Source organism: Ursus arctos, unplaced genomic scaffold (genome assembly GCF_023065955.2).
Source record: "Ursus arctos isolate Adak ecotype North America unplaced genomic scaffold, UrsArc2.0 scaffold_31, whole genome shotgun sequence".
NCBI lineage: Eukaryota > Metazoa > Chordata > Mammalia > Carnivora > Ursidae > Ursus > Ursus arctos.
The window spans coordinates 30,239,793-30,261,029 of record NW_026622997.1 but is presented as its reverse complement, the minus strand read 5'-3'; the positions used below and the strand labels follow the sequence as shown (position 1 = coordinate 30,261,029).

Genomic DNA, 21,237 nt, shown 5'->3' with positions numbered 1-21,237 from the left:
GGGCTAGATCCCAGGATCCTGGGATCATGACCTGAGCTGAAGGCAGACGCTTAACTGACTGAGCCACCCCGGTGCCCCCACAAGTCAGTTTAATTTATGAATCAGAATCAGTACTCTGTTGATAAATAACGCTCTCCCACCTCCGTCAAGCTTCGCTTTGATTCTTGGTTATATTGACATCGTAACGTGAGAACCATTTGGGAAGTATGAGTTGAATGGCTCTGCTGGTTTGTTGGCAGTTAAATGGGTAAATTCAATGTCAGATTTTAAAACCGTTCTAATTTCCCACCAATAGATAAATGAGGGCAGCTCGTGATGAGTTTCCTTGATGCTTTCGTGGTCCGGCAGCTTCAGGGCGTCTGTCTCCAGGTGCCCCTGCTCCTTGTGCTCCGACCCGCCCTTGCCTGGTGCCAAGCACGGCTGCTGTGGGACGAGGTGTTCACCAAACCCACATCTCCTGACATCTCGCTCGCCGCTTACATGTGTTTGTTTTCGGCAGGAGAGGAGAAGCAGTTGAGCCCGGGAGAGTGAAGGTCTGCTGAAGGGGCAGCAGCGAGGCAGCCGGGGGCTGGGTAGAAGAGATGAGAGGGGAACGGAGCAGGGGAAATAGTACCGGTCAGAGCTGCGTTTTCACGGAAGGTCATACAGAATTTATAGCAGGAAAAAGGTCGAAATAGAGTTTGACATGACTCGGTTTTGGCAGTTGGTTCTCCTTTGTGCACAGGACGGGGTTAATGACGATCGTCCGCTCCGAAGGGACATCCCGTGCGTGGGCGTTCAGTCATCAGGCATTTGAGTCCTTGTGTGGCAGGCAGAACGCGGAGTGTGGGGACAGATACAGATGTAGCTGGAGGTAAACAAGGCGCCAGCAGCGCTGTCAGGAAGTTTTTGGGGGGGACAGTTGAACAACAGACTGATGAGTTCACGCGTAGTTTTGTGTAGAGAGTTCCATGAGAGTGCTCAGTTGCTTAAGGAGGGTCAGAGAAGATCTGCCCACAGAGGAAGGCTTGAGTCGCTTGTGAGACTTGAGTCGAGTCTTAGAGGAGGAATAGGTGTTGCCCGGATGGTCTAGGTGGGAAAGAATGCTCCTGGCAGAGGAAGCCATGTCAGAGCAACAATATGGTATGTTCTTTACAGGGGCCTTGGTGGGGCTGGGCACGAGATGTGAGATAGAAGGAGACAAACTGGAAACGGAGGCCGCGCCCTCTCCAGAAGGGTCCTGTCAGTGGTTTATGCTGCTGGTGAAGGGAAGCCCCTGACGGACTTTGAATGAGCTGGCATCATGGTCAGAATTGCAGTTCGGAAGTCCTTGGTTTTAGAATGACTTGGTGGAGGGCAGCTAGAAGAGGGACAGGACTGAGGCAGGGGGACCAGTGAGTGGACGATTGCAGGAGTCCGGGCGAGAGATGATGGGAGGAAGGGATGGATTCCAGAGGCATTTAAGAAGCACAGTTTATGGAACTTGGAGGTGGATTGGCTAGACAGGATGCGGAGAAGAGAGGACAGTTCCAGTGCGCCTTAGACCGTTGGACAGATGGTAGTCGGTTGCCTCTGATGATTGACAGTGGTGTGTTGGGAGGCGAACTTTGATTTTTTTTTTGTTTATTCATCTTCATATTGCTTGTTTTTTGTTTGTTTTACACAGAGCATGCATTACTACTGTCTTTTTTTTAAGGGGGGGAGTTTAATTCAAGAAAACTAGTAGCTACTTGGCAATGACTAGGTCTAACCTCAGACTTTTCAAATGGTTCTTTTTCTCTTATGAGTCTCACTGCAGGTTTAGAGACATCATTTAAATAAACTTTGAGAAGAAAATTAATTTCTGTCATTTCCTTGTTTTAAATTACTACACATTTTTTAAAGTACTTTTGTTTCACAGAAAAAAACGACTGAAAAGTACAGAGTTCCCACACAGCCCGTCCTCTGCAGCACACAGATCCCCCCGTTGTTTATGTCTTGTAATAGTGAGGTCACTCGTTACAGTCGGCGACCCAGTATTAATACATTATTATCACTCGAGTCCATAGCGTACATGGGGTTCATTTTTTGTATATTCTGTGGGTTTTGAAAAATGTACCATTTTTGTATCCTACAGAGTGATTGCACTGCCCTAAAAACCCCCTCCGCTCTACTTATTCACCCTTTTCTTCCTGCCCCACGAATCCTTGGCAACCATGGATCTTTTTACTGTCTCCGGTGGTTTCCAGAATGTCCCATAGTTGGAGTCGTACAACATGTAGCCTTTTCACACTGACTTCCTTCGTTTGGCAATATGTCTTTAAGATCCTCTCCTGTCTTTTGGGGCTTGATAGCTCATTTCTTTCTGAAGCTGAGTCCTATCCCGTCGTCCGGAGATGCCACCGATCATTTGTCCGCTCCCCTGCAGAGCGACGTCTCGGTTGCTTCCGAGTCTCAGCAGTTATGAGTAAAGCTGCTGTAAACTCCCCGTGCAAGTTTTTGTGTGGACATAAGTTATCAACTCATTTGCCTAAATACGAGGGACAGTTGATGGGTCCTACGACAAGAGTAGGTTTCGTTTTGTAGGGAACTGCCACACTGGTTTCCCCAGCGCCTGTGCCATTTTGCGTGTCCGCCAGCAATGCGTGCGAGTCCTAGAGTTGCTCCACAGCCTCGCCGGCATTTGGTGGTGTCAGGATTTTGGACTGGGGCACTCTCATGGATACCGATGGGTATGTCGTTGCTATCTTAATTTGCAGTTCCCTGATGACATGATGTTGCGCATCTTTTCGTATGCTTATTTGCCATCTGTGTGATGACGTTTGTGAGGTGTCTGTTCAGATCTGTCCCCACTTTAAAATCGGGTTGTTCTCTTCTTGTTGAGTTTTCACAGTTCTTTGTATATTTTGGATACTAGTTCTTTTTTTTTTTTTTTTTAATTTAATTTATTTATTAGAGAGAGTGCAAGCACAAGCCGGGAGAGCAGCAGCGGGAGAGGAAGAAGCAGGCTGTCTGCTGGGCAGGGAGCCTGATGTGAGGCTCAATCCCCAGGACCCCGGGATCCTGACCTGAGCCGAAGGCAGACTGTCAGCTGGCTGAGCTGCCCAGGCGCCCCACGGATTCTAGTTCTTTATTAGATATGTGTTCTGCAAAGACTGTGCTCTGTCTTTTCATCTGTTAACAGTGGCTGTCACAGAGCCCGAGTTTTTAATTTTCATGGAGTCCAGTTTACCAATTTTTTCTTTCATGGATCATCATGCTTTTGGTGTTGTATCTAAAAGGTCTTTGCCAAACCCAAGGTCACCTAGTTTCCTCCTGTGTTGTCTCCTGTGTTACCTTCGTTTTACATTTAGGTCTGTGATCCGTTTGTGGAAAGTAATACGGTCTGTGTCTAGGTACATGTTTTTGCACGTGGAGGTCCAGTTTTTCCAGCACCACATGCGGAAGAGATTATCCTTTCCAAATTGAATTGCTCTTGCTCCTGTTTTTTCTTTTTTTTTTTGTCGTTGTTTTTTGTTTGTTTGTTATTTGTTTTTAGGGAGGAGAAATGACTGATCTTTCTGGCCTCCATGGCTGGCTACCTGGTAGTGCCCCTGCGGTTGGGAATACAGGAGGCAAAGGTTTGGAAGAGGAAGATACCGAATTGAGTTTTAGACCTGCTGATCTGGAAGTACCTATGGATATTCGAGTATTATCAAAGAAGAAAAATCCTTTTCTAGATTTTTGCACTATAAGAAAATAAAAGATCCTTTCGTTCATTGCTATATGTATGCATAAAGGGAAACTAAGTCACATATTTTCCAGGCTAGATGCAAAATCGGTGCTCAGGCTGGCCTGACCTTCCTGCTGCAGAGGGAGGACTGCTTGGAATCATGAGGAGCCCTTCTGAGAGCTTTTACTGATGCCCTTGACATCCAAGCGTGACCCCAGCTTGTTCAGCTTTGCGGCAGTCCAGGCGTAGTTCCTGGCCTTTGCCTGTCCGTGTGATGGTCTTTTGTCCTATCAAATGCTGCTTGTTTGCACCTTAGGAGACAATGAACTTCTAACAGTTTTTGGGTAGAGAAAGTAATTTGCTCATTTAACCCTCTTACAGTTTGGAAGGCAAGGTCAAGGAGACAACGCACAATGCCTTTTGGGACCATCTCAAAGACCAATTGTCAGCTACTCCCCCAGACTTCAGTTGTGCTCTTGAACTTCTGAAAGAAATTAAAGAGGTGAGTGACCTACCTACCTTCCACCTGTAGATGTAAATTTCCTCGACATCCCCAAGGTCATTAGTATGTCTCACAGGTCCTAACTGAACATGGCCTACGAATCGGTCAGAGGCTAATTCGTAGACAGAGATCACACAGTAGTTTCAACAAGGAAGTTTTAATGTAAAAATTATTATAACACGGCACTGAAGACACAAGAGCTTTGAGCTAGTAAGAAGCAGGAAAACTCTAAAGTAGATGAAAATATCAGATAGAAGGGGAATACGCCACACCCCTCGGGCTGAGAGAAGACATGGGGACTCGGGGGCATGGCTGCGCCGGGGAGGCTGCCGTCAGTGAGCCCTGCAGGGGCGGGGGGCTGGAGCAGCCGCCTGTGCGGGAGGAGCCCGGCACTGGACAGGGAGCCACTTGCTCTGCAGGAGCTGAGCACCAGACAAGCCACTCAGGCTGCGGGAGCCAGCTACTGGCCAAGCCGCACACCCGTACTGCATCATGCCAAGTGAGTAATCCAGAACCAGGAAGAGAAGCTCTTGCCTTGTGCGATGTCTTTGTCGTATGTGGTGGGCACACCCTAAGGTGACCCCCCCCCCCCACAGTGATCCACGCCTCTGTATAATCCTGTCTCCTTGAGCGCAGACGAGATCTGTAACCCGCCTCTGAGCACGTACGTGAAGGTGCTGGCATGTTGCGCCTGGAAATACGCTTCATTGTGTAAGACTTCATCTTAGCAGACTTGAGAAACCCTCTTGCCGGCCTTCCAGAAACAGGCGGCTATGTAGCGAATGGCCTCTGGAGAGGGTCATGTGGCAGGGAAAGGGCAGCTGGCCCCCGGGATCTGAGGGCAGCGTCCATCTGTCAAGTCCACAGCTGTAAGGAAACGAATTCTGCCAGCGATTTGAATGAGCTTGGTAGCCGAGTCCGGCCCCGTCAAGCCTCCAAATGAGAGTATAGCCCAGCCAGCACCTTGACTGCAGTCTGCGAGACCCCGAGCACAGGGCCCAGTTAAACTGTGGCTGGGCTCCTGCCCACAGAAATCGTGAGATAAGAAATGTGTGTGCTGTCAGAAGGCTCTGCGGTTGTGGTAATTTTATGCAGCCCAGAAAACTCATAGTGCCCCCTGCAGGTGCAGCTTAACAATTGTGCCACCTGGTGAAGGAACTGGCTCCATTTTCTCAGAGCAGAGAAGAGAATGATGGGTCTGGAACTGAGAGACAATAAACTGATAACTGTCGCATTCCCCTCCTTTGGCTGCTTAGCTTCCGTACCCACCTGTCCACACACATTTCAGTTTTCGGAAAGGTCTCTATTTCTACCTGCTAAGATACGGTGGTCTTACAAGTTCTCGTTCTTTCCATAAAAGGAGGAGACTCACAGCTCCAACGGCTACTGTGCCGGTTGCCATCAAATTCAGTCGCGGTGCCACTGACTGTTCTGTTACTTAAAGCCTAATGGTAAAGTTAACTACCAGCAACCAGTGTGTAAAACAACATGGGAAGAGAAGGAGAGAAGAAAATGGTCAGCATAGACAAATAAGCCCGTGCCTGTGACAGGCAAAGAGAAGGCTTACCGTCTTCTTTCTGTACTTGGTCACAAGGCTGTGGGGGATCTGCATGGCGTCCTCCTACCGTCCCTTCCATGTTGCCCTTGGCCTCAGCCCGGGCCTCAGCCGGTTGGGTTTCTCTATGTGCCGAAGACTCATAGATGACGCAGACCTTCACTGCCGAAGAGTCGGAGTCTTTAAGCGTTTTGCTGTTGTTTGCTCTGGTTTTCCAGTAGCCTTTATTACTGGGTGTGGAAGTCCCGAGAGGAACCTCAGGATCTTCTTGCCTTCCTTGCGTAGCACCGCCTGGTTTCTCCGTACTCAGGATCGTTTACTGTAGCCGCCGGCATAACTCCTTTTTCACCCTCTTGGTTCAGTGCTCTACGGAGCCCCAAATGGACAGGTGCGGTCTCATAATAATTCCCTGGGACCCAGTGCAAGCGTTCCTCCCACATCGGCAGAGCCGACAGTTGGCAGGATGGGCAACAAAAATTCTGCGGGTAGGTTATCAGGTATAAAAGTAAGAGGGACCAGTCCTACTTCCGCCCCTTGATCCCCAAGACCATGTTTTCTGGCTTCGTGAAACGGCGCCTTACAATGGCCTTTGATTCAAGAACACGTTTCATCTTACAAGGCAGAACGTCTTCCCTTCAGGATATTGTCCCTCAACTCCTGCTGTAACCGAGTCCTCAGTAAGCCATTCCGCTCTTCAGTTAAGGCCTGTCGATTTAAGGGGTATGTGGGTACGACCCCGTGGCTGCACTTCCGTTGCTCTGAAGTGAAGGGATCGGAGGCCACGGTGTGGGACGTGCCAGGGCCGGGACAGCGGGGAAGGCTCTTGTGAAGTACACAGATGTCGGTGCTGATTAGAAGCATGAAGACAGAGAAGGCAAATCCATATCTGGAATTCGTGTCTGTTCCGGTGAAGGTGAGTCTGCCCCTCCGCAGTGGAAGCGCTTCACAGAAATCACGTGCCACCAGGCGGCTGGCTCGTCCTCCCTGGGGAACACGCCATATGAGGGCCTTCGTTGTCTGTATTTTTTAGGATTTTTAAAATTGTAAGCATACATAACAAAATTTTTACCATTTTAATTATTTTCTTTTTAAAGTAGGCTCCATGCCCAATGTGGGGCTTGAACTCACGACCCTGAGATCAAGGGTTGCGTGCTCTGCCGACTGAGCCCGCCGGGCGCCCCGCCGTTTTTATTATTTCTAAGTGTTAAAATTCAGTAGCATTGAGTACATTCACAATGTTGTGCGGCCATCACACTATCCATTTCCAGAATGTTCTTATCTTCCCAAGCAGAAACTGTACCCATTAACAGTAACTCTTCATCCCCTCCTCCTCCAGTGTCTGGTATCCTCTGTTATACTTTCTGTCTCTGTGTGTTTGGCTACTCCAGGTACCTCATAAAAGGGGAATCATGATACTTGTCCTTCTGTATGTGGCAGATTTCACTGTAGCGTAATGTTCTCAAGGTTCATCCATGTTGTTAGCATGGGTCAGAATTTCGTTCCTCTTTACGGCCTAGTAAAACTCCATTGTATGGGGCTGTCCTGCATTTTGTTCATCCATTCCTCTGTCGATGGGCATTTGTGTTGTTTTCACATTTTGGCTATTGCGAGCAGTACTGCTACGAACATCCGTGTACAAGATTTTCTGCTCTTTTGGGCATATACCCAGGGGTGGCATGGCTGAATTCGAGAAGCCACTGAACTGTTTTCCACAGTGGCTACAGCGCTCTGCATCCCCACCAGCAAGGTGTGGGGTTCCAGCTTTTCCACATTTTCCCCCATGCTGCTTTTCTTTTGGTACCGTAGCCAGCTTAGTGGGTGTGACGTGGAATCTCACTGTGGTCTGCCTCTGCACGGCCCTGATGGCTGACGGTGCTGGGCATCTTTCCCTGTGCTTATTGCCCAAGTCCTGTGTTGTCTTTGGGGAAAGGTTGACTCAAGTCCTTCGTCCATTTTCAAATGGGGTTATTAGTCTTTTGTTGTTGAGTTGTTAGAGTTCTTTATGTTTTCTGGATGGTAGCCCCTTGGTAGATAAGTGATTTGCAAATACGCCCTCCCATTCTGTGGGTAGTTTCTTCACCCTCTCCATAGTGTCCTGCGCACAAAAGTTTTACTCTTGATGAAGTCCAGTTGATCGAGCCTGTTTCTTCTGCCTTTGGTGTCCTATCTTGCCAAATCCAGAGTTAGGAGGATATATCCTTTATTTTCTTCTAAGAGTTTTAGAATTTTAGCTCTTCTGTTTAGGTCTTTGCTCCATTTGAGTTAATTTTTTTAAAAAGATTTTATTTATTTATTTGAGAGAGAGTGAGCGCACGAGCAATGGGGGGAAGGAGAGGGACAAGCAGACTCACTGCTGAGCAGGGAGCCTGATGCAGGGCTCGATCCCAGGATCCTGGGATCATGCCTGAGTCGAAGGCAGACGTTTAACTGACGGAGCCACCCAGGTGCCCCGAGTTAATTTTTCGTAAGGTGTAAGGTAAGGGTCCAACTTCATTTTTTAAAAAGATTTATTTATTTATTTTAGAGAGTGGGGGAGGAGCAGGAGAGGAAGAGAGAGTCTTAAGCAGACTGCACTCAGTGCAGAGCCAAATGCGGGGCTCGATCTCATCACCTTGAGATCACGACCTGAGTTGAAACCAAGAGTGGGACGCTCAACTGACTCACCCAGGCGCCTCATTCTCTTACTCGTGGACACCCAGTTTCCTCAGCGCCATTTGTTGAAGAGGCTGTCCTTTTTCCATTGAATGGTCTTGACGTTGTTTTCAAACATCGTTTGACCATGTGTCCAGGTTTTATTTCTGGGCTCTCCAATCTGTTCTGCCCAGTAGGTCTGGCCTGTCCCAGTATGTGTTTGGTCTCCTCTGGGCCGTTTCATCTGGTGATGGATGACTGTGGGGCGGCCAGACGACACCTCGCTCCTCCCGGGAAGCTCAGGCCACGCGGCCACCCCGAGTCCTACGGTGAGGGGTTTACCTCTGCAAGAGCCCAGGAGCAGGCCGGGACCATTTCTCAAAGGCGGAGAGGGATTTGCGCAAGAGGGCAGCGATGTGCCCCCGGGGCTGACCCGGCGCCCTTCGTTGCGGCCCCCGCGGCCCAGGGGCTTCGCCGCTGCGTGCGGCCTGGACGGCGCGGAGCCTGCGCGTGCTCTGCTTCCACTTGGAAGCCTTGGGGGCGCTACCGGAGCGGTGCCGGAGCCGACTCTGCTGTGGTCGGTGTTGCCTCAGGAATCCAGAAAGGCCCACGAGCCTGGGCGTCTTCTTGTGTGGTGGGGTTTGGGGGGCAGGCCGCTGACGTTCTGTGGGGATCCTCGGCGCCGGCTGCTGAGGCATCGGAGGTACTCGCTGCAGTCCGGGCCCGGTCAGCAGGCGGAGCCGCAGCGTCGTGCGGCGGGGACAGGCGGGGACAGCAGCTGCCGCCGGCGGCGCCTGCGCGCTCGCTGCGGGGCTCCCTCTGACGGCCGGCGCGGGCCCGGAGCGTGGCCGCGGCGCCGGGAGCCTGCGGCCGGTCCCCGCGTAGTTTACCGATTTAAGCCGCGCGCGGGAGTCTTGCCCGACCGCGCACTGCCCGTTGACGCCCACGCCTCACCCGCACCGCGGTCTGCGTGTCCCGGAGGCACGGACGTGAGCAAGACAGCCTCTCTCCACAGGGCGCTCGCATTTCGCGGTCAGTAGGCGATTTCCAGCGCCTCTTCACTGTTCCGGCCTATTTCTTCCTCGCCCTTCGAGGTAAAACCGTCTAAACAGGTGCCCGCGTTGGGGCGCCGGGGCGGCTCAGGCAGTGAAGCGTCTGCCTCTTGGTTTCGGCTCAGGTCGTGACCTCAGCGTCATGAGATCGAGCTCCACGTCGGGCTCCACGCTGAGTGCGAAGTCTGCTTGCGATTCCCTCCCTCCCTCCCCCTCTGCCCCAACCCCCCAACACACGCGCTCGCTTCCTCAAATGAATAAATAAAGCCCACTCTTTAAAATCAAGAGCACTCAGCAGCATGTGACGTGTATATTTTATATTCGTGGTGCTTTGCATTTCTTTTAGCCACACTCCTTGATGTTACTTTTTCTTTATCTCGTTCTGCCCAGAAATTGAGGCACCGTGGCTGTCCGGATCCCCTAAAGCCTCGAACTCTCATCGGCCTCTTGACAAAGATAAATAATATTCTCTGGAAAATTTAGGGACTCCACTTCTTGGTCCCTAAAGACAGGCTGATGTCTTTGGCTAAAGGGGGCTAGAGGAGGTTTGGGGCTCCACTCAGAGAGCACCTCCCTTGGCCTTTGTCTCCTGGGCAGATCCTGCTGTCACTGCTGCTGCCGCGCCAGAGCCGCCTCCGGAGTGAGATCGAGGAAGCGCTGGCCGCGGAGCTGCTCGAGCAGAAGGCAGCACACGGGGCCCTGAACGTGCGTCTGCTCTCCAAGTACGTTCTCGACACGATGACTCTGCTGTGCGCGCCGGTTCGCGACGAAGCAGTGCAGAATCTGGAGAACATCACGGACCCCGTTCGGTTACTGAGGTGCGAAGCATGACCGCCGTCCCTTGAGGCCCAGCTCAGCGCCTGGGCCTCGATTTTAGCCCCCGTCTTGGCTGGCTCTCCCCTACTGAAGACCTGACCAGTCCCTCTCTTCTCTCCTTGCTGGCTTAGTAGCTTTTCTTTTCTCCTGAAGGTGGCCTTAGTTCGGGTGGGTCCCCTATATGCCATCCTATCATAAGACATTAGAGTGTGCGGTCCTTCCAAGGGGTTCAAACATCCTTTCCCCACATTTTCTCGCTGCAGTTTACACAGTGTGAGGGGACAGGGATGGGAGGTTATCCCTGTTTAATAGCTGTAGAATCCAAGACCCAGAAAGTTAAAAAAAAAAAAAGAGTGATTGGCTCCGAAATTGCTTCAGATAGGACATCACCTGTAGTCCTGCTTCCCTGAAAGATTCTTAGCAGCCGGTGTGTTTCCTTTTGCTGACTCTACCTTTGAAAAAAGATGACCGAATGATTGTGTGCAAAGAGAGCTAGCCTGGAGGCTTCGAGGTCCAGAGACCTCCCTGTTCCTCGTTCTGCCATTCATTTACTCTGGGCCTGGGGTCCTGTGTCCTCTGAGTCACAGTACCATTTTTTGTAAATTTAGGAGATGGGACTAATTTTTTTTTAAAGATTTTATTTATTAGAGAGAGAGTGTGTGCATGAGTGGGGGGAGGGGCAGGCAGAGGGAGCCCTGACCTGCGCCGAAGGCAGACGCTTCACCCACTGAGCCACCCAGGCATCCTGGAGGCGGGACTCATTTTAAAGGTCCTCCTCACTCTGGAACACAGGGATTTAGTGACACTTTCTGTAGGTTCCCCTCTCACTATATTTCCTTTCATAGTTAATTTTATTTTCTCTTATGTCAGAGGGATCTTCCAGGTGCTGGGCCTGATGAAAATGGACATGGTGAACTACACTATCCAGAGCCTTCAGCCGCACCTGCAGGAACATTCCATCCAGCATGAACGGGCGACATTCCAGGAACTCCTCAATAAGCAGCCAAGTATGTAAATGACTCGAGGGCCGGAGTGAGGAGATGGGATCTTGTTTGGGTCTGACTTCGGTGATGTTAGAGAGTACTCTGTCTCTTGAGAACAGGAAGTTCCTGCTCGGGTAGGCGGAGGGAGAAGGGTCTATCTGGGACAGACCCCGCCCCCAACCAAAGCGTTTATTTATCGACCAGGAGCAGATCTTGAAAAGAACCTTAGTCTTGAAGCTTTAGGGATGCGGATGCTGAAGCTGCTCCCCGCTCTCTTCCTGTCCTAGGCCTCCTCGATCACACCACCAAGTGGCTGACCCAAGCGGCAGCTGACCTCACCACGCCACTCCCGGCTTGCGCGGACGCTTCCGACTCTACCCCTGTGGCCTGCTCCTCTCCGAACGAGGCAGCCAACAGCCCGGAGCCCCTCAGCCCTACCATGGTGCTGTCCCAGGGTTTCCTGAACCTCCTCCTCTGGGACCCTGAAAATGAAGAGTTCCCTGAGGTAGGCCCGAGGAGGGCGTCGCCTCGTTTTGTGTTCGGGACCTCCATCCGGAGCCTCCCGTCCCGACAGCCTGTTCTCTCCTGCTTCCGCAGACGCTGCTGATGGACAGGACCCGGCTGCAGGAGCTGGAGTCCCAGCTGCACCGGCTGACCATCTTGGCCTCCGTTTTGCTGGTGGCCAGTAGTTTCTCTGGCAGTGTTCTGTTTGGCTCACCTCAGTTTGTGGACAAGCTGAAACGTATAACCAAAGACCTGATGGAGGAGTTTGACTCCAGGTGAGCTGTGTAGAGCTTTCTAGAGTAGATGGTAATGTGTGGTATGAAGACGGAGCTAGGTAACGAATACTTGCTTACATTCCGCCACAGGCCACAAAGACTGGAACCATCCACAGGGGTTGTTGATGTCTTTCCATAATGGTCTTGAGACTTGTGACAAAGAAAAATAAAGCTTTCTTCCAAAAAGGGTCATATGGAAGATAGTTTCCTACGAAATGAGTCACTATCTTGTTTGCGACAAAGCAATCGTTCTCTCCCTCAGGGGATGCCAGTGGGCTGGTCTTAGGTATATCCAGGAGTTGGTCAGGTGTTAATCGAACATCTGTGTGCGGGGTGTCACACCAGAGGAAAAAAGGAATCAGAAGGCCAGGTTTGTCACTGTAATGGGTGACAGTAGGACAAATGACCATGGAAGATGTCCAAGAAAGTCTTAAAAATGTACATACACATATATAAATAAATTCCATGGGGCTGAAGAATTGAGTGGATACCACACTCTTGTCCAGAGTGGATTTTATAGTTTATCTTGTTTTCTAAGGAGTAGAACATGGTGTTGCCTACAGAGAATAGTCGGGACCTGGAGCATACCATGAAGGTGCTGAGCCGACCCGCTGGGTCCTGCTGCTACCAGGGATGGGGTTGGGGGCAGGAGGGTGGCTGGGAGTCTCCCTCAAGTGGGCCCAGCTTCTGGCAGGAAGGTTCTCTGGCCCTGGGCCTCTGCCAGGGCCTTCCACTGGGTACCAGCTTACTCTCCTTCATGGTCTAGGCCTGAAGAAGCTATGCAGACTGTGAGTGAACAGGTGTCTCAGGAAATCCATCAAAGCCTCAAGAACATGGGCCTTGCTGCTCTGAGCAGTGACAACACAGCATCTCTGATAGGACAGCTGCAGAGCATTGCCAAGAAGGAGAACTGTGTCCGCAGCGTCATTGGTGAGCATGCCTGTGGGGGTGGAGAGAACGTTCCGGGGAGAGGTAGAGCCCATCCCTGGAAGTCAGTCACTGAACCATCATAAAAAGCATGATCATTGGGCAAGTCACTGTTTAGGCTTTAGTTTTTTTTCAAAATGCTGGGTTAACAGTATATTCCTTTCAGTTTAAAGATTGATTCTGGCTCTAAGGAAGGTTTGCACCTAGGAATTCATGACTTCTGGGAGGATGTCGTGTCCACCTGGTTAAGTCATTCCTGGCCTTCTGGGTCGTTTTCTGACTACAGCCCAAGACATGACATCTACCCCCCACCTCCCAGCAACAAGAAGCTGATGCTGTCTCAGCTGGAGGACATGTTCCCACAGCAAGGACTTGTCCCTTTTGGAATGGAGGGCATGAACTTGACCTTGCTCTTAACCCGAGCCATCCAAAGGATCAGTCTAAGATCCTCATGTTAAATACTCACCAGGATCTGCTGGTGGAGGCTTAAGTCATCTTTTGAATAGTCAGAAATTTACCAGCCCACTCGTTTGTGATCTTTGCTTCGTCCTCGGGAGCTAGCCAGCAGCCCCCTTCCCAAACAAAACAAATCTGCAGGTGAGCGGGTGGGCTAGTGACTATCTTGGTTAACTTAGAACTTGAGCGGGTAGAGCAGAGCGGCCGTGCTGCTCCCTGCAAGTTGTTCGCTTCCTCCCTGCTCACAGATCAGCGGATCCATTTGTTTCTCAAATGCTGTTTGGTCCTCGGTGTGCAGCGATCCCTGTTAGACCTCCCCGGAGGCCTGACTGTCATTGAAGCAGAGCTGGCAGAACTGGGCCAAAAGTTCGTCAGCCTGACGCATCACAATCAGAAGGTGTTTGGCCCCTACTACACGGAGATCCTAAAAACCCTCATCCCTCCAGCCCAGACCTCGGAAACAGAGGTGGAATCTCTGTGAACGCACGGCTCCGAGCCCTGGCGCCTCAGGCCCAGGAGAGAAGCTCGGCATTCTCCTGGGGTGACCTCAGCAGTGACCATCCGAGCAGGAAGCCCTCCCCCGCCCCCCTGCAGCCGGTACACTAGGGCTGAAGTGAGCAGCGTGTCCGAACCAACTGGCCCAGACTCATTCACTAATAAACTCCTGAACCGCAAGCAGGCCTGCGCTCTGCCTGTGCCGCAGCCGTGTCTGGGCCCTGGGCCCTGGGCCCCCAACTAGCCGAGAAGCCAAAAGAGCCCCCGGTTTGCCCCCACGGGCTAGGTGCTCCCTTCAGCATGCAGAGCTGAGAAGCTGAGACACCCGGGTGCTAGCATTATTTCTCTAAGAGTAAAGCATTTCTTTGAGGGCTCCGAGAAGCCCGTAGAATTATCCACAGTGTGAGTAGAAGGGCTTCTCTGGAAGTCAGAAATCCATTCTGTCCAGCTCAGCTCGGGCTTGGGCATGGTTGGAAAAAGTTACTAGAAACTTCATTTCTAGGACCAGATTCCCCCGAAGGTTTCAAATGATGCAGCAAGCAATCGGGAAATAGTAAGAGCCTCAGCTGCTGCTTCTGTGGCTGGGTCTGCAGCGGGGGGTAAACTGAGGCCGCAGGGAAGTGGGTGTTGGCTGTGAGCAAGCGTTCTGTAGAGGGCACGTCTCAGAGGTCATGGTATTCCTCTCTCTGCAGAAGTCGGAGGGGAGGCTTGGACGGTTTGGTCAGTGACTGACTTGCATCATGTCTCTCGGTTCTGTTCTCCAGCTGCGCGAGCTTCCTGTTTCCTCATCTCTAAGCGTAGACACCCCGCTCTGACAGAGGCCGCATGGGCATTTAGAGGTGGTACAGCCTCCATCCTTCTTCCCACTTCTAGTCTGGGACTCTGCTGGCGGTTGGGGTTGTGAGCTCCTGTTGGCATCACAAATGAGAGCGGTTCTGGGAAGGGCCCGGGCTTGCCTCCTGGCATCGCAGAGACCCAGCCCATCCTCCCCAGGCCGACGGCCGCAGACCGGCCCAACCTAGCATAGCAAAGTGAGGACAATGTTCCATTTAGATCTGGCCCTTTTAAAACAATGGGCAAGAGAAAATGAACATTCACTTATGTGCTGTCAAGGTAATGGAAAGAGAATGTTCTTAGCATTTCAGGAATGGAGGGGGCTGCCTGAAACGCGCAGAATCTAGGAAGAACAGAAGGGGCATTTGAGTTCCATCAGCCCCGGGTTTGTTCCTACCTGACTTCCTTTCTAGAGAGATGGGTGACACAGCTGGGTCAGCAGTGTGGCCATGACCAGAAACTCTGGACGACCTCCCACTGGAGGTCTGCACTCCCACTGGAGACAGACACCCTCAGGATGGGGAAGCCCAGAAAAAGGGCATGTTTGATAAACAGTGAAGCTTGCCTAGATGGATTCTCTGATTTGCAATGATTAATTTGAATTTCTTACAAGTCCACGTTTTGGAAGCCTCCTCATCTTAGAGGCAGGTGCTCTGCAGGGACCTCTGTTTCTGAAAAGGACTGCGTGGGTGGTGGGTGCAGACCCTGAGCTGACAGTAGAAACTTGCTTTATACCTCATAATTAAAATCTGGAATGATCCATTTCTTAGAAATTTTGAGTTGATTTTCTTAAACTTCCACACAGAGGAGACAGGGATCCTGACCTCCATTTCATCCTGCCCATGGCTTGAGGGATATATATTTAACATTGAGGGAAAATACACATAATATAAAATTTGCCATTAGCGACATTTAGTACATTCACAATATTGGTCACCACTGTCTACTTCCAGAACATTTTCATCACCTCAAAAGGAAATCACATATCCATTAACCTCTCATTTTTTATCCCCCCCCGCCCCGCCCCAGCCTCTGGCAGCCACTACTCTGCTTTTTGTTTCAATGGATTTTCTTTCTTTCTTTCTTTTTTAAGATTTATTTATTTGAAAGAAAGAGAGGGGGCGTGTGCTCACGGGAGTAGGGGAGGGGCAGAGAGAGAGAGAAGCCCAAGCAGGCTCCCTGCTGAGTGCAGAGCCCAACACAGGGCTCAACCCCACAACTGGAGAGGATGACCTGAGCTGAAACCAAGAGTCGGACCCTTAACCGTTGAGCCCCCCAGGAACCCCTGTTTCAGTGAATTTTTTGACTCTAGATAGTTGGAGCCATATAATACGAGGTCTTTTGTGACTGGCTTCTTTCACTTAGTGTAATTTTCATCATGTTGTAGCATGGGTCAGCACTTCCCGTTTTATAGCTAATATTCCATTTGATGGATATACCACGTTCTGTTTATCCATCACTTACTTGATGGACATTTGGTTTGTTTTCACCTTTTGGCTTTTTAAAAAGATTTTATTTATTTATTTGAGGTGGGGGAGGGGCAAAAGGGGAGGGAGAGGGAGAGAGAATCTCGAACAGACTCTGTGCTGAGCAGGGAGCCCCACGCCAGGCTCAACCCCACAACCCTGAGATCATGACCCGAGCCGAAACCAAGAGTCGGACAGTCAACCAGCCGAGCCACCCAGATGTCCCTCACCTTTTGGCTTTTGTGAATAGTGCCCCTGTGAATATTCGTGTATGGTATGGTATAAGTTTTTGTTTGAATATTTACTTTCAGTGCTTTTGAGTATATTATACCCAGAAGTGGAACTGGTGGATTGGATGGTAATTCTGTGTTTATTGCTACTGAACTGTTTTCCATAGTGACTGCGTCATCTTTACATTCCCACCAGCAGTGTGTGAGAGGGTTCCAGTGTGTCCATGTTTCCACCAACACCGATTTTTAAAAAAACTTTTTAGATTTTTTTGAGAGAGAGCAAGTGCGAACAGGGGGAGAAGCAGAGGGAGAGGGACAAGCAGACTCTGTGCTGAGTGCGGAGCCCAATGCAGGGCTCCATCCCAGGACCCTGAGATCATGACCGGAGCTGAAATCAAGAGTCAGACGCTTAACCAACTAAGCCACCCAGGTGACCCTGATTTTTTTTTTTTTAATTGCAGAAATAAGTGAAATCTCACTGTGGTTTGATTTGCATTTCCCTGACAGCTAGTGATCTTGGGTATCTTTTCGTGTGTTTCTTGGGTATCTTTTCGTGTGTATCTTTTCTGTGGAAAATGTTTATTTTAGTCCTTTGCCCGTTTTTGAATTGGGTTGTTTTGTTGTTGAGTTGTAAGAGTTCTTTATATATTCTGGTTAGTAGACCTTTGTTAGGTAAATGATTTGCGAATGTATTCTATTCTGTGGATGGTCTTTTCACTTTCACTTTCTTGATAGTGTCCTTTGATGCACAAAAGTTTTAATTTTGATGAAGTCCAGCTTATCAGGTTTTCTTTTTATGGATTGTGCTTTTGTTGTCATGTCTAGGAACTCTTTACTCCTTCTAAGTTTTTTTGCTAAAAGTTGTACGGTTTCGTGTTTTACATTTAAGTCTATGACCCGTTTAGAGTTAATTTTGTGTAAGGTGTGAGACTTAGTTGAGGTACTTTTTTTTTTTTTCCCTCTCGTCTCTGGATGTGCAGTTGCTCCAGTGTCCTTTATTGAAAAGGCTACCTTTCCTCTGTTGAATTGGTTTTGCACTTAATAAGTGACATGTTTGTCTGGGTCTCTTTCTGGGTTTTCTATTCTGTCCCACTGATCTATGTGCCTGTCTCTCTTCCACACAACACAGTACTGATTACTGTAGCATATAGTTAAGGCTTGAAATTGGGTAGACTGATTCTTTCCACTTTATTATTATTTTTCAGTGGTTTTCTTTTAAAGCTATTCTAGTTTTTTTGCCTTTCCGTGGACTAATCTTGTCGATATCTACACAAAAAAGAAGAAAAAACTTGCTGGAATTTTTGATAGATATTTTGCTAAACCTGTGTATCAGTTTGGGGAGAACTGGCATCTTTACTAAGTTGAAAATTCCAGCCCATGAATATGGTATATCTCTCCAGTTATTTAGATCTTTTTTTGAGTCTTTCATCAGGACTGTGTAGATTTTTTAGTATTTTTTTAGTAATCTCTACACCCAACATGGGGCTCGAACTCACAACCCTGAGATCAAGAGTCACATGCTCTTCTGACTGAGAGAGCCAGGCGCCCCAGGACTGTATAGTTTTTATCCTATAAGTCCTGAACATGTTGGATTTACACTTAAGAATTTCATTTTTTTGAGTGTTACAAATGATGTTTTATTTTAGTTGTGGTATCCACATGTTCATTTCTACAAATAGAATGGACTTTTGCATGTTTATTTTCTTGTAGATTCTTTGGAATTTTCTACATAGACAATCATGTAATCTGCAAATAGGTACAGTTTTATTTATTTTCTGATACAGATGCCTATTATTTCCTTTTCTTGCCTTATTGCACTGGCTAGAACTCCCAGAATTGTAAGACTGGTAATGTGAAGTCCTTTCTTTGTTCCTAGTCTTAAGGAGAAAACATTCAGTTTTTCGCCACTAAATATAATGTTGGTGGTAGGTTTTTGTAAATGTCCTTAATGAAGTTGAAGAAGCCCCTCTCCATGGTAAGTACCACAAATGTAGCGCCTTGCGACAAGGCAGATTGATCATCACAGTTCTGGGCGTGAGAAGTCCACAGTGGGTCCTGCCGGCTAAAACTGAGGCGTAGGCTGAGCTGCAGAGGCTCTAGGGATGAATTCCTTCTGGCGGTAGCTGTACAAATTACTGCAAACTGAATGGCTTCACAGAACCAGAAATGTACTCTCTCACGGTTCTGAAGATCAGAAACCAGTCAGTTTGAGCTGAATTCAAACTGTGGGCAAGGCTGCACTCCCACTGGAGACTCTGGGGAGAATCTGTTCCTTGCGTCTTCCAGCTTCCAGTGGCTGCTGGCGTTCCTTGACTTGTGGCTGCATTGCTCCAGTCTCTGCTTCCATGGTCACATGGAGGTTACATGGTCCTCTTCTGTGTGTATCTGAACTCCGTCTCTCCGTTATGAGGATACTTACAGTTGGATTTAAGGCCCACCCACATAATCCAGGGTAATCTCCCATCTCAAGATCTTTGATTTAATCAGATTTGCAAATTATCTTTTGCCATAAAAGGTATCATATTCACACGTTCTGTTGATTAGGACGTGGGCATCTTTAGGGAGCTATTCACCCTCTATTTCCATTTTTCCGAGTTTTTATCATGCATGGGTGTTGAATTTCGTCAATTTTTTTTCTCTACGTCAATAGATAATGGGATTTTTTTTCCCCTTGGGTTGTTACTACATTAGATTACATTGACTGATCTTCAAATATTGGCCAGCCTTGTATCCTCAGAATTAACTTCCTTTGGTCATGGTGTATAATTCTTTTTACATATATCTGAATTCTGTTTGCTAATATTTTGTTACTGATTTTTTTGTGCCTATACTCATGAGGTGTATTAGTCCATAGTTTTACTTTTTTGTACTTTGGTTTGGTATCAGGGTGATACTAGCTCATAGAATGAATTAGGCAGTATCCCTCCTGAGTTGTTCCCAGAACGGGTTGTGTAGGATTGGTGTTAGTTCTTCTTTAAACATTTGGGAGAATTCTCCAGTGAATTCATCTGGTCTTGGAGATTTTTAAAATTGGATTCACTATTTATAATGCTATTTGAATGATCTATTTCACACTGGGTGAGTTGTGGTAGTGTATGTTTTTTTGAGGAATTGGTCTATTTTGTCTAAGTTGCCAAATTTACATGTGTAGGGTTTGCATAGTAGTCTCATGTTGTCCTGTTGATGTTTATAGGGTCTCTAGTGACAGCCATAGTTTCATTCCTGAGATTGGTAATCTCGGCCTTCTTTCTCTTTTTTTTGGTTAGTTTGGCTACAGGTTTGTCAATTTTGTCGGTCATTTCATATAAAATGAATTCATTGATACTTTTCCAGTTTCTGTGTTCATTTTCATTGATTTCTGTTTTTATCTTTATTATTTCTTTCCTTCCCCTTGCTTTGGCTTTATTGTGCTCTTTTTTCCCGAGGCTCTTGTGAGGGTAGAGGCTTAGACTATTGATTAAAGACTTTCTGTTTTTCCCAATGTATGCATTTATTTAGTGCTATGAATTTCCCTTTTGGTACTACTTTACCTTGTCCCACAAATTTTGATATGATGTATTTTCATTTTCATTCAGCTTAATGTATCTTGCGATTTCCCTTGAGACTTTGTCTTTAACTCATGGGTTATTTAGAAGTGTATTTATTGCAAGTGTTTAGAGAATTTCCTGTTATCTTCATGTTACTGATTTTTACTTTGATTCTGTTGTGGTTCAAGAACACGTTGTATATGATTTTAATTCTTTCAAATTTGCTGAGGTTTATCTTGGTATATGTTCCAGGGGCACTTCAAAACAATGTGCATTCTGCTGTTGTGGGCCAGATTGTTCTCTAAATGTCAGTGAGATCCTGCTGGTTGCTGGTGGTGTTGAGTTCTAACATATCCTCGATGATTTTCTCTCTAGTTCGATCAGTTGTTGAGAGTCTCCAATTACGTTGAGTTTCCAGCTATATTTATTGTATTAGTCTTCTCAGGCTGCCATAGAAAATACCATAGACTGGGTGGCTTAAAAAACAAAAATTTATTTCTCACATGTTTGGAGGTGGGGAAGTCCCAGACCATGGACTGGCCGGGTCAGTGTCCGGTGGGCACGTGCTTCCTGGCCTGTAGATGGGCGCCCTCTCCCTGTGTCCTCACATGGCCTTTCAACGGTGTCTGCGTCTGGAGCCCTCCTTCCCGCCTTCCCGCCCTCCGCCGGAAAGGCCAGCAATCCAACTGGATTAGGACCTCACCCTATGAGCTTGTTTAACCTTAATTACCTCCTAAAAGCTCTGTCCCCAACACAGTCACACTGGGGGTTAGTGCTTCAACATGGGGGTTTGGAGGGACACGCTCCAGTCGGTAGCATTTGTGGATTTGTCCATTTCCCTTTTCAGCTCAGTCAGTCTTGGCCTCACATACTTCGCAGTTCTGTCGTTTGGCACGTACACGTTGACTGATGTGTCCTCTTGCTGCTGACCCTTTATTATTGTTTAATGTCCCTCTCTTTCTTGCAGTTTTCTCTGCTCTGAATTCTACTTGACGAGATACTAATATTGCCATTCCTGCTTTCCTTTGATTGATGCCCGCATTATGTATCTTTTTCTATCCTTTTGCTCTCAGCCTGTTTATATTTTTATTTGAGGTGTGTTTCTTGACAGCATGTAGTTCACGTTTTTTAATCTACTCTGCCAATCTCTCTTAATTGGTGTTTAAGACCATTTAATTTCGTGTAATTATGATATGTTAGCGCTTACATGTGCCATTTTTTGTTTTCTAGTTACTCTGTTCTTATTTTTCTATTTTTTTGTCTCCCTTGGAGTTACTTGAAAAAAATGTGACACTCCATCTTGATTTATCCATA

At 48.2% G+C, this 21,237-nt stretch overlaps 1 protein-coding gene across 2 annotated transcripts in view; it reads left to right on the top strand.

Annotated features, from left to right (window-relative positions):
• Positions 1 to 16,515, top strand: part of TCP11 (t-complex 11) — a 136,696-nt gene extending 120,181 nt beyond the window's left edge. For both annotated transcript variants that reach the window (XM_057304807.1, XM_026482710.4), the window contains 7 exons: positions 4,052 to 4,172; positions 10,008 to 10,228; positions 11,097 to 11,233; positions 11,497 to 11,714; positions 11,807 to 11,988; positions 12,755 to 12,918; positions 13,620 to 16,515. In XM_057304807.1, coding sequence (XP_057160790.1) covers positions 4,052 to 4,172; positions 10,008 to 10,228; positions 11,097 to 11,233; positions 11,497 to 11,714; positions 11,807 to 11,988; positions 12,755 to 12,918; positions 13,620 to 13,852 — 1,276 coding nt within the window. In that variant the 3' untranslated portion in view covers positions 13,853 to 16,515. The remainder of the gene's footprint in view (positions 1 to 4,051; positions 4,173 to 10,007; positions 10,229 to 11,096; positions 11,234 to 11,496; positions 11,715 to 11,806; positions 11,989 to 12,754; positions 12,919 to 13,619) is intronic.
• The last annotated feature ends 4,722 nt before the right edge of the window (positions 16,516 to 21,237 follow it).